General features: G+C 33.9%; 1 protein-coding gene across 1 annotated transcript in view; it reads right to left on the bottom strand.

The window, feature by feature from the left end:
- Positions 1 to 4,503: 4,503 nt before the first annotated feature.
- SLC13A1 (solute carrier family 13 (sodium/sulfate symporter), member 1) overlaps positions 4,504 to 12,895 on the bottom strand; it is an 87,752-nt gene continuing 79,360 nt past the window's right edge. The window contains exons 13-15 of the mRNA XM_011995954.1: positions 9,039 to 9,200; positions 7,414 to 7,551; positions 4,504 to 5,629 (exon numbers count right to left, since the gene is read on the bottom strand). Coding sequence (XP_011851344.1) covers positions 5,492 to 5,629; positions 7,414 to 7,551; positions 9,039 to 9,200 — 438 coding nt within the window. The 3' untranslated portion in view covers positions 4,504 to 5,491. The remainder of the gene's footprint in view (positions 5,630 to 7,413; positions 7,552 to 9,038; positions 9,201 to 12,895) is intronic.

Here is a 12,895-nt window from a genome sequence, read left to right as displayed (position 1 = left end):
CTGAGTCTGGCTGCAAGCCTCACTGACCTGGAGAAACCTTGTCTTCAGCAATTCGCCTCCTGCTCCAGTCCTGCGATGGGAGAGAACCTAATTTCAGTGCCTACTGCTAGGGCACTCTCCATACTTGCCACTCAATTCTGGACATGGGAGCCCTTCCCCTACTCCAGGGCAAGTTCTCCAATCTCTGACCTTAGATGAAAATGCCTGCATGACTGCCACTGCCAGGTCTCCAAGTGATGACTGTCTGTATATGAACCTGAATTAAAAATGGCATCCTTTTCTCAGTCTCAGGTCTTCGAGAATGCCTGCTGCTTTTCCTGATGTCTTTCCCTCTCTTCATCTCTCACCCTTTCCCCAAGTTAGCTCCAGAAATTGGGAGAAACAGGGTGCTCTCCCTTGGCCTGGGTTGTATAGAACCTTAGTGAAAAGGTGAGTCACAGAGGGTAACTGACAGTTCGTCTCACATACCGGGGCTTCACTCATTTTTATCAGCCAAATGTTATCATGGGGTTGCTTGCCCACTTTATCCTACCCAGGGTCTTGGGTGTTCTTTGCTATTTCAGTGAATTCCCATTTTCTTTCCTGAATCAAAGTTCATAGAGTTGATCTTTATGTACTATTTTGATATTTCCAAGTGGCTGAGGCATGCTGAAAGCCTCTAATCCACAGTCTTGGAAAAACTGACTCTCCTATTAATATTTTAAAAATTCTCAGTCACTATATTTTTGATTATGCCTCCTTTATTCTTTTTATCATATATTCTTGGAATTCTGATTAAATATTTGTTACATTTCCCATTCTCAATTTATTTTTCTTAACCTCCCTCTCAGAGTTCCACCTTTTGTCTCTCTCTGTGCTGTATTCTCATTAATGTGTTGGAATATGTCTTCCAGTTCACACACTTTATTTTTTGGTTTGCATAATGTGCTATTTAATCTATTATGGTTTTAATTTAAATTAGTATACTTTTCACTGCTAAAATTTCTGATACCTTTTTAGTTCTCTTTGGTTACTTTTCACAGTTTGTTGTTTGTATTTGTTTTGTATTGTTGCTTTAACAAATTCTACAAATATATAGGCTGAAAATAAAACTCATTATTATCTTAAAGTTCTGTAGATTTGAAGTTCAGAACAAGTTTCATGGGACTAAAATTATAGTGTCTTCAGGGCTTCATTTCTTATTGGAGACTCTTAGGTTGAATCTGCTCCCAGGCTCATGAAGGTTGTTGGCAGAATTCAGTCACATGCAACTGTAGGAGTGAGGTCCCTGTCTCCTTGCTGGGTTTCAGCTAGGGGTCATTCTCAACTTCTAGAGGCTTCCTGCACACCCTGGCTTGCAGTCCCTTTTATCTTCAAAGCCAGCAATTGTGGTTTGAGCCTTCTTATGCATCACATCTCTCTGACTTCTCATTGTGTTTCATCTTGCCCATCTGACTCTTCTGTCATCTTCATTTGCTTTTAAGTGCTCATTTGGTCACATTGTGCACACCTGTATAATTTAGGATAATCTCTCTATTTTAATGTTAGCTGATTAGTAACCTTAATCACATCGGTAAAGTCCCTTTACAGCGGTATGTATGTTAGTGTTTGATTGAATAACCACTAGACAGAAATCTTAGGGGTACATTTTTAGAATTCTGTTTACCATATGTATGTTTCCAAACATTATACATCCTCATTTTATATTCTATGTTTGATAATTTTAGTATCTGTTGCCCTTGTAACTTGGATCTCTTTCTTTTGGTTATCTTGGCTCCTGCACATTGTGCATTATGTTCTGATATAATTTGTAAGTTTTGATTAAAATTTCACATGAAGTTTAGCCTTAGTAGTTTTTTAAGCCCCTGATTGAAAAAGGTCATCCTTCTTTTCCCAGGTACTTGAGAATACTACCAACTCAAAATTGTTTTAAAATAGGGTTTCAGATTAAGTCCAACTCTTTCCCCTGCTCTGTTACCTGCCCTGCCCCCAACACACACATTGGTATTGAGACTTTAGGCTTCCTCCACCTAGTGTGTAAACCAAAATATGAAAGTTCTCCTGATATTTTCCTCCATGTGGTGAGATTTTTCCCTAACTCACACTCTCACTAAGAATATAGTCCTTTGGGATCCTAACCCTACATTGGTTTCCATCCACCCTTAACTTGGTTAGACCCTAGCTTTGTCTTCTATGCCTATGAACCCATTAAGCGATCTCTAGGGATCAGCAGTTACCACCTTCAGTTCTTGCTTAAATCTCTGGATTCTTGTTTGTGCTTCATCTTTCTCTTCTGAGGACTTCCAATTTTTCTTGTAGACACAACTGTGTTATCCAGTATTTCTTATTGTTTAGCTTCAGAAAGATCCACCCTGTATCTGTACCACTATACTATCAGTAAGAAACTTCCCTTTATTTCTTTTTTAAAACCCTGTTTTTTTTCTTTCCAGACAAATATAGATTCCCATATTTGGAAAAACCTTTTAATTTCTGCCTCCTTTATATGTTATTTTTACTGTTTACTTCTTGATTAATATGGTCTTCCCTCTATAATGGGGGCCTGGGATTTTGGTATTGCATTCCCAAAACTTACCTAGTAAGTTTTACTGAACAATTTGATTCATCTAGAAATAACATGATTAATACTGCCCTGGAGTAATAATTTTAACTATTTCATTTTTTAGATTATGCTAGAATAATAAAACTGACACAGTTTGTTCAGCTTTACTCTAGCATTCCTAATCCAATCCTTCCCCTACTAAAATTTTTAAAAAACATTTCATTTGGTAAAATCCACATACTCAAGCAAAAATAAAATTCATTAACTAAACCAATAAAATTTTAGAACAGAAATGCCATCACAAAGACTCTTATATTTAGCCATGATAGAGATACAGTAATATATCTAATACTCTTTGACACATAATAATACATGGTACACATGTCAAGATACAATCAACGTGCCATGATATCATTTTGTCAGTATTTGCTAATAATATTCATTAGTACTACTGTCTAAAATTATGTACCTCCCGGGCTGGAAAAAGAAAGCTTTGGACACCATGGTGAAAATATTGCACACATCTGAGAGAAAAGAATTCTGAACTGTAGAGATGCTGACTTGTACAGCAGCAGTTGAGGTGAGTGAAAGATATACATATGCCAGTGCAGCCTTCCAAATGCCTGTATGAACAGACAGTAAGTAGGCACTTAGTACAATTGCTGCTATTATCTAGACAAGATCCAATCCTAAGGAAGATGTTGAAATTCAAACTGACAAAGATTTCTAGTTAACCTCTAAGTAATGATTAAGATAATGACAAAAACACTATCTACCATAGAGTGGCAGGACAAAGGATTTTTGATCATCTGTTTAGAATTGCTTCTGGAAACTTTCAAAGACAGTATGCAACTCTCAAAGTAAAAGAACTTGACAACTTTAATGTAAATGGAACAAATGTGAAATGGGTCATTTAAGTTATTTTTGATATGTCAAACATAAAGCTGTGGTAAGAGAACTATACCACTCAATTGAACAAATTTTCACTAAGTATTATTTTTCATATACTCAGCTGGCAGCTGTTGGAAGTAATTCATTAAAGTTATCCAAGCTGAAATGTTTACATTATTTTATTGAGACCAAAACTTACTCATTATAATTTGAAAAGTCATTTTATTTTTTCATAATAAAAATGCATCCATGATCTGACACAATTCAGCAGTGATAAATTGAATGACTAGAAAAAAGCAGAAATGTAATAAATACTAAAGATTATAAATACATGTGTAAAATATGATAAAGGAACAAGTGAATAGAATAAACATAGAAGAGTTATACAAAGCAGCAATATTATAATTTAAGCTTTACATGGACAAATTTTTCTTCGAAAAAATGATTGATTTTTTGCATTGGCCCATTAATAAATATAGATACATAATGAACATGGACAATTAATAATGTATATGTTAAAAAGAAATATTATTTTAAAAACCCTCTTTACTATATTTAGTTTCAAGAATAAGTTTGTAAATAATCTTATTTGAATAAAAAATGACAAGGTCAGTAACATCTAGAAAGTGCCAATGAAGATTAAAAATAGCAAAGGTTTATTTTTTGCTTTGTCTTTCGTTGTATTTTTAGTGTGAGAATTGCTATGATATAACATCTGCATCTTTTGCTAACTGTGCACATTACTCTGTTTTTGATCATTTTTCCTTTAGGTGAATTTTGGAATGCCAATAGCACTTACTATTTTAAAAATTTATTTATTGATATAGAATATTTGTACATATTTTGGGGGTGTATATGATATTTTGAAACCTGTATACAATGTGTAATGGTCACATCAGGGTAATTGGAAACTCACTCTTTTTCACATTCTGACTTCTAGAAGACTATTCTTATCCTACTTTTGTTTAAATGTTTAGTTTTTTTCTTTTTGATTTGCTCTTAAATGATTTATTTTTCTCTTTTGTAATATGTCAGCAGTTTTCATTCTTATTCTTTTTTTCCTTATTTTTTTCCTTTTTTCATTGCACTGTTTACATAATGGAGTTATGTGATTTTTCTATGTCTGTATACACAGTGATAATTTATTTAGATTTCTACATCTCTTTATTTTTAACATATGATATTATGCATTTCTGAACTAAGATAAACACTTAAGCAAAGTTGTTACTCATATACAAAACTGTGTTAATAGTTTTATAGTGTTTAGTTTTCCTTTCTAACAATACTGTATTAATAGTGCAAATCATAGCAAGACTTATCCATAGCTCTACAAAATGAATTTCTCAGTGTGCCAATATCATAAAAGTATGAATTATATTACTCTAACTGTAGAGTTCAGTAGAAATAAATCTTATCTATAAGTTTTCTGTTATTTAGTATATTCAGCCATAATTTTGGAATTACTGCTTCAATCTCAACTTTCATATTACATGTATATATTAAGAATAATCCAATTGGATTTTTTAAATGAGGAAGTGCACATATCATTTAGATTAAACTTTTCTCTGTGTCACCAGATGACCATGGCTTTGATTTCTCAGCAAATTCTCTTGAACAACACTGCAGAAATGATTTATCCAAGTACCGAATTAACTTGTATATCTTATTTTCTATTTTTAGTTTCATAGGAAGTTTCTGAAATAATAAATTGCATTTAAAATGTTACATTGAATTCCAGCTGTAAGATGAAACAAATGCTCTAATCTCTTTAAAGGTCAAGTTATAAATTATTCTTATGATGAAGCAAGTTGCAGATGGTTCATGAGCAAAATCTCAAACGTGGGCTTCTTGATGAAGGCACATAGATGGTCTTTAGTTGCACCGCAATAACAAATATTGACTCTGAGTTATAACAGCAGGTTTCCGGTATTCATGGGAATTGCAGCAGCTATACCATAACTGATTTAAATTTGTGTCATTAGTTATTTACAGCCACATTTTACAGTCAATTATTAATGCCTTCCAGAAACTACCACAAGATAGTCAGAACTTTTGTGCTTATTATGGCATGGTCTCATTACTCATAGCAGGAGCCCACGAAGGGTAAGTGTAGAGGTCAAACATGGGTACAATCCAGGTATAAATGCCAAGCATAACCACAGCAACACCAACAATGTTGACACCAAGTCCAGCTTTAACCTTGAACAGGAAAAAGCATAAATGTCAGTGTCCCAAAAGAAAGCCTACAGGAGATTAGAATCCTGTTGTAGGAAGTATATGCTGGATTTACATGCATCCTAAATGATTAGTAAAAATTGCCATTTTTTTAAAATTGTACTTTAAGTTCTAGGGTACATGTGCACAACGTGCAGGTTTGTTACATAGGTATACATGTGCCTTGTTGGTGTGTTGCACCCATTAACTCATCATTTCTTAAATCCAGGGGTTCTTCCCCATTCATAGCAAGAGAAAAATCTGTCCCTAACTAAACATCACTGAGTTGAAGACTCTCAGAGAAGTTCCTCTTAGGAATATACCTAAGTAATTCTGATTAGAGGAAAATCGCTTAGAAATCTGCCATTTCATGTTAAATCAGAATTTCAGTTTTGTGGTTTTATATTTCAATGAATAAGATTCAGGACACCATATGACAACTGTATCTTTTATATTTGCTCAACATGATTATTAATTTAACCTTAATATCTTTCTTAGCATTCTCATGGTTTTAGCTCTTATATCATTATTCTACAGTCCATTAAACAATCTCAGAGTTGCTTTGTATCTATTAAAATAAAAATTGGCAAACTACTGCCCTTGATTTGTTTTGGTAAATAAAGTTTTATTGAACCACAACTATGCTTATTTGTTTACATATTTTCTTTGCTTTCATGATACAATGGCAGAGTTGAGTAGTTGTGACAGAGATGGCCCCACAGAGCCTCCAATATCATCTGCCCTTTTACAGAGAGAATGTGCTTACTCCTGCATTCTCTGCATTAAAACATGGAACTCTGAAGCAAAAGAGGAATACCGAGCAAGGATGATAACAGATGCCCTCTTCCCTGTCCATGTAAGCCAGCCACTTGTTTATCTCAGAATCCTAGTTTTATCCTTTTTAATACACATACATCAGGCATTACTTATATTGTATTGTGCACATTTTCCTTACCAAATGGATATTATGTTATTTTTGTGTACAGGCAGTTCTAGAATGTTTATGTTGCAGGGGCTTAGGAACAGCAGTCTGTGTGAAAGAAAGGGAGCTGGGATTTGCCTTGAGACTGTATTTTGCATAGGAAGCTCACTGAATTTACTTTGGCTATATTATCGTTTGGGTTGGTTTGGAAATAGGTGATGAAGATGTGGAAACTACTAGAATATTCTCAAGCCAGTTCTTATAAAGTACTGAATATTCTGCAAGTATTTTTGTATTTGGCAAAAATGTGCATGCTTTATCAGTGAAATTCTTCATTATTGTTTGCTTGTGTTTTCATGTTAGGTCCTGGTATTGAAATCAAAACAAGAAAGATACTTTTTCATCAGTCAGGCACTGACCCCGTGTCTCATTCAGAGGAAATGTTGGTCGCATAAATGTTTGTGATAGCAAACTACAGTGTTGTTTTGGTTGCTGGATTTCTTTAACCCTGTTTCTTCCTTTTGCCTAGATCAGTTTGGATCCTAGTGTTGACTTGTAAGTTTACGCTGTCGTGTGGAGTATGTTCAGTGCTCTTTTCCTTCTTCCAAAGCATTACTGATGCATTCAACATCTCTCTGTTTGTGACCATAAATTTTAATGGCATGTTCACTTCTGATTATCATTCTTGAAAACAATTCTATGATTAGTCATGCACACCCCTTCATAAACAGAACTCAGGCCATGCTTTTTCTGGTGGTTGACTGGTGTTTAAAAGAGAAGATAACTCAAGACATGGCACACACCAAGATGTGTGTTGGTTCTGATAGTATTTTTTCAGCTAACTCACCATGTCAATGACTTTCAGATGACCATATGAAAAGACAATAGCATTGGGTGGATTTGCTACTGGTAGGAGGAATGCAAACGAAGTACACAGAGTAGAAGGTATCAGAATATAAAGAGGGTTCACGTGAATGGCTTCAGCCTGTTGTAAGAGATAAAAAGGAGTCTAAGTAAAATTTTGAAGGTAGACACCAAACATAAAAAAATGAACAAATGTATTACAATAAGCCTTCCCAGAAGCAGGTTGAAACATAATGACATAAAATTATACACATTATTACAGTTATAACTTGAAGAATATTTTTAAGAAAATACCTCATCCTCTTATTGTTTGTATAGTTATGGATGCCCACTTAAACATTATAGTCCAGTTCATTTAGAAAATAAAATATTATTTATTCCAGAAACTAAATAAAAAGAGCAATCATTTATTACTTATCTACTGCTAGGTGCTGTGCTAAATGTTTATATACATGTATATATTCATATAGTTACACATAATATAGTTCATATATAACACAAAATATAATAAATGTCATATATATTCAATTTTTACAATGATCTTATGAGATGGTTACTATAACCTCAAATAACATAAAGAAATGGAGGCCCAGAGAGGCTAAAGTAACTTGTCCGAGCATGCAGCTGGTGAGCAACAGAGCTCAAATAGGTTCTCAAGTCCCTGTGGCTCTAGCACTTCTCATTACATTACTAACTTTACTGCCTCTGTGATATATGCAGTTCAAGATTTGCTTAGGGATCATCACATAGGAAGGTTACTACCATTCTTAAACCAACACATAATTTTCTAATTCTTCCATGTTAAGAACAATTAGAAAAAACAACAGAAAAAAATACAAAATGATATTGTACCAATATTCACAGCCTACATGTTTTCTACTTTCAATCTGCAGCTTAAGAACACCAACATATGCCCTTTGAACTTGTAGTGGCACAATTCCAGAAAGACAATCCTTCTTAATTTAAAGTGCTTTCCTTTCACCAAACCCATCCATCCCAATAAGAAAAACATTTTACTTAAAGCTGTTTCTTGTAATTGCTAACTAAACGGAGAAAAGAAGAAAAGACATTCTTTCCCTCTCTCTCTCTCTCTCTCTCGGCAAACCCCTTACTTTTTAAAAAATTACTCCCTGGGCAGTAGAAAACTGTGTCTAAAGATATTTAAGCCTGAAGCCTGAAGTGTGAGCCTAGTTTTTCATTCATTTGCAAATCACTTATATTAACCACTTCTCAGAAATTTAGGAACAATGTTTGAGAGGCAAAAGTGTCAGTGGTAGAGATCTAAATACTTAAGTTACCAGCAAACACTGAATTCCACGTCTTATATCTGAAATGGATCTCATCTGACCCTCTCTCTTATTTATAAAGGAAAAAGCTGGACTGAGAAAAAGTAACATCACGCTGCTTGAACATGAAAACTTAAAAACAGTTACCTAGAGTGAAGGTCCTCTGAAAACATTAATACAAATAAAGATCACCCTATAAGTTACTTACAGGAGGCCCATTTAGATAAAAAAAAGATTCCATATCACAGCATGAGAACCAGCATTCCAAAGCAGAACATTGCTCTTAATGAAGAGTAAAAATGGGGATAAATGAGATACTCACCAATGGAGATAATATTGGGAGAAGGAGTGTAATGGTAGCTGGATTGCTGGCTACCTCAGTTAAAGATGTGACCATCAAAGAAGATATCAGAATTATTAGCCATACTGGTAATGAACCCAGAGGAGATAATTTATTTGCTATCCAATTAGATAATCCAGACTCCTAAAAAACAAATTTGCAATATTTGTTATTCATGAATAATTCTTTGTAATCAGACACAATAAAATCCATAAAAAGCATTATTTGCTTTGAAAACTCACTTTCTAAAATATAATTTTAATCTCTCATTTTTCTGTGGTTTGATAGGTCTGGGTGGCTTTGGTAGGAAGGAGCTATTGCTTAGTCTTATTTTAATACTGTGAACATGGTTTAGGTTTGAAATGTATTCCCACTCTTTTCAATTACATTTTAATTTTATCTAATTTATATATGTGGATATTTTAATAGATCATATAGAGGGCTTTAAGAGAAGAGCAGGCCTTCTGATTTACCTCTCTCTATTCCTAAGTTATATTCTGCAGAGGTGATAACTTTCAACCCTTATTAGCCATTTATAACTAGCTATATTTAGGTATTCATAGTTACCTTTTAGAATAATATTTTAATTATGATTTTTTGCTTACTTTTAAAATTTAGACATTATTTACTGACTTTCTAATATGTGGTAATTCAGCTCTCTTACACCATCCAGCAAACACATATTTTTTGTTTCTTCATTCCTCCATACTCACATATTAACATTTTTTAGTTAAATCAATATTTAATGTTTACCACTATGATTAAATAAATATTGTTCATAGCTATACCACTTAGCATACTATCAGTACATTTACTCTACTCTTCCTTCCCCACAAGAAATAACTATCTCATCATTCTGTTTGCTTAGTTTTCCAAGTACTTATCACTAATTCATCTGAAATTAAAACAAAAAACTCCCCACAAATAGATAAACATATCAGGTAATTGGTGTCTTTTCATGTTCCCTCATAGCAATATCTATTCTGGAATATTTCCTCCTCCTGCTCCATTTGGCTTAGTTTAATCTTTAAATCTATTCTTTAAATCCCTTTAAATCTATTCTTTAAATCCCTTTAAATCTATTCAACTGTTGTTGTTCTGGGACCCCTCTTTATTATCATATTATGACTTTCCTTCTCCTCCCCACTTTGTGGGAATCATTTTTTAATCTACTCTTTTGCATTGGGGAAGCACTTCCTTTTATAACTTCCTGAGAATTGGTATAAGAGTCTTTGCATGCCTGAAAACCTTTTGCTTTTCTTTTCCCACTGTTCTTATTGTTTTGCATTTGTAGAATTCTAGGTTCAAAATAATTATAACTCCACACTTTTAAGCCATTTCTCCATTTCCCGTGGTTTCCAGTTGGATTCTTTAGAAGCCTGATCATATTCTACTCTTTGATTCATTATACATAGTGCAGAAAAACTGGCTATACTCAGATTAGCAAGTATGTTGGTCTGTGTTTTTCCCTACATAGAAGGGAAAATCCTCCTTTTGTGAAATTTCAATGAGCTATTGCATGTATGAATCTTTATGACAACTAGAAGTGGCATGAGAAATACTCTAATTACAAGCAGTATATTCTCAGATCAAAAGCTGGCACAGAAATTCCCAGATATGAGTACCAGATATCATGCATGGTTTTGGCTTGTATTTTTGTTTATCTGCTTGTTTTTGCCTATGACTTTTGGGTAGAAAAAGATTATCCACCATTTAATCACACTGACAAAAATTAATCCTAGAATAGGTATACTTTAAGAATAGGTTTTATCTATGTCTAATGAGATGTGGAAATGATTATACTACATATTGTTTCCCCTACCTGTAGGCCACTGAAATCGTATCTTCATCCCCACGGTTCCAAAATTTTACATAAAGTGCTTTGGTGTTGAGTACTTAGTAGCTCTCTCAGTCCAGAATCTCAAAGTCTCTAGCTCTAAGAAATTTCTTTTGTTATTTTGTGGAAATGTTCTTCCTTTCTATTTTTCTCTCTTTTTTCTGAAATGCCTATTAGTTGACTGTTGAACATTTTGGATTGATGTTCTAATGTTCATATCTCTTTGTGAGCCAGTGTCTCATTGACTCAATTTTGCTACAAAGTAAATCTCAATTTTCTATCAGGGAGGATAGAGAACAACAGCAGGGCTGGGGAAAGTATCTGGGAGGCCCATAGATTCTTATACACTTTTTAAACCATCCTCCAAATTCAGCTCTGGCTTTTACTCTAGCTTTCAGAGTTATCTGCTGCCTCCAATTCCTGAGGTCTGCCAGGATGCTACAGATAACCAGCATGTTTCTTGTTGGCTCTTCGTTTTGCCAGCCTGTATGTTTCATATTTCACTATTTTTCTATTTGTACAAAGTCAGTTCCTCTCAAATGTCCTCTTTTCATGTTCTAAATATGATCAACATTTCTTGCCTTTTCTTGTCCCTGTCATATAGTCTTTATGGATTGACATGTTTTTGTTGTTATTGCAATTTTAGCAGAGATCTGAAATAAAAAATAAATCCTTCATGTTTAACCTAGGAGAGAAAATTTTAGGAATGTATGAAAATTGAAGAGAAGATATTCACTGATAAGAATTTGAAATTGTCTATCTGCTCTTGAGAAAGAAATCATGTTAAAACAAAAACCAAGGGGCATTTAAGAAAGTAATTTCAATGAGGTGAATTCCACAGTAGTTGCTGTTTCACTGTTCTGTTCCCAACTAGAAAGGTTATCTGGTTCTGGACACTTGCCAGACTAATTACAATTTGGAATAAAAGTTTTGAAAAATAATTGCCTCCAAATTTTTTACAGTCCAGTTTTTAGGGGGATATTTGTCCACAGCCATACCCTTGAAGCTCATGGCTTCAATCTGGCCACTTAGAGGTAGAGTTATACTGGGTATCCTGTAGACATTTGGCTCTGTATATGGAGATTTTTATAGCAAACTAGACCTCCCTCTCTGGGTTCTCAAATTCTTCTACTGAGAGAACCTTGTGCATCAGACTCAGTCCACACCTTTTCATTTCCTCAGATTTGTATGCTAGGGTCTGGCTGATGCTTTCAAAATCACTTTGAGTGTCTAGGATCCAATCCAGACATATAATTCTGTGCTGAAAAATTGTCAATAAAGTTAGAAGCAAAGGAATATTTTCCAGTAAGTTACTGCTCTTCTTCAGGAAGAAGAGGAGAGACAGTGATTTGTCTTGAGAAGCATAGAAATTTAACCTCCTGGAAGTCAAAGGGCTGAACATGGAATCTCTCTTACCATTCTGTTCAATTTGATGACTGAGGAAGGAAATGGAAGAGCCATAAGCTTTGAATATTTCAAATAAGTCTATGGAAACCAGAATGAGTGGTTTTTAATTAATCTAGGAGTAATCAATTTTCATGGAATTTTTGGAGAAGATAATTTTCTTCCAACAACTCTACAAAGACCAGGGCAATTACAAGGGATGAGGGCCTTCTCAAACTGTTGCTTTGTATCAACTGCATAGATAGGTCAAATAAAGTCAACCAACATCTCATGGTGTTTTTATTTCTTCCTAAGATTAGATGTAATATAATGTTAGAAAGGGTTATGTGAATTTTTCTCCAGACTTTATTCAATAAACATTTACTAAGTATCTTTAATGCTAATATTATTTCTTATTCTCTTTTTTATTTAACAGCAAATAGCATCATGATATACTGAAGTCCAAGAGCTACTCAAATTCATCATGAAATAAGGTAAAGGCATAAGCAAACAAAAAGTATATTTCACTAGGAGTCACTTTACATATTTTCATATACATTTTTCCTTACTAGTCTTCTAATACTATTTCATGAATTTAAAATTTTAATCTTTTTTTATT

Source organism: Mandrillus leucophaeus, unplaced genomic scaffold (genome assembly GCF_000951045.1).
Source record: "Mandrillus leucophaeus isolate KB7577 unplaced genomic scaffold, Mleu.le_1.0 Scaffold5, whole genome shotgun sequence".
Lineage (NCBI taxonomy): Eukaryota > Metazoa > Chordata > Mammalia > Primates > Cercopithecidae > Mandrillus > Mandrillus leucophaeus.
This window is presented reverse-complemented; position numbering and strand designations above follow the sequence as displayed.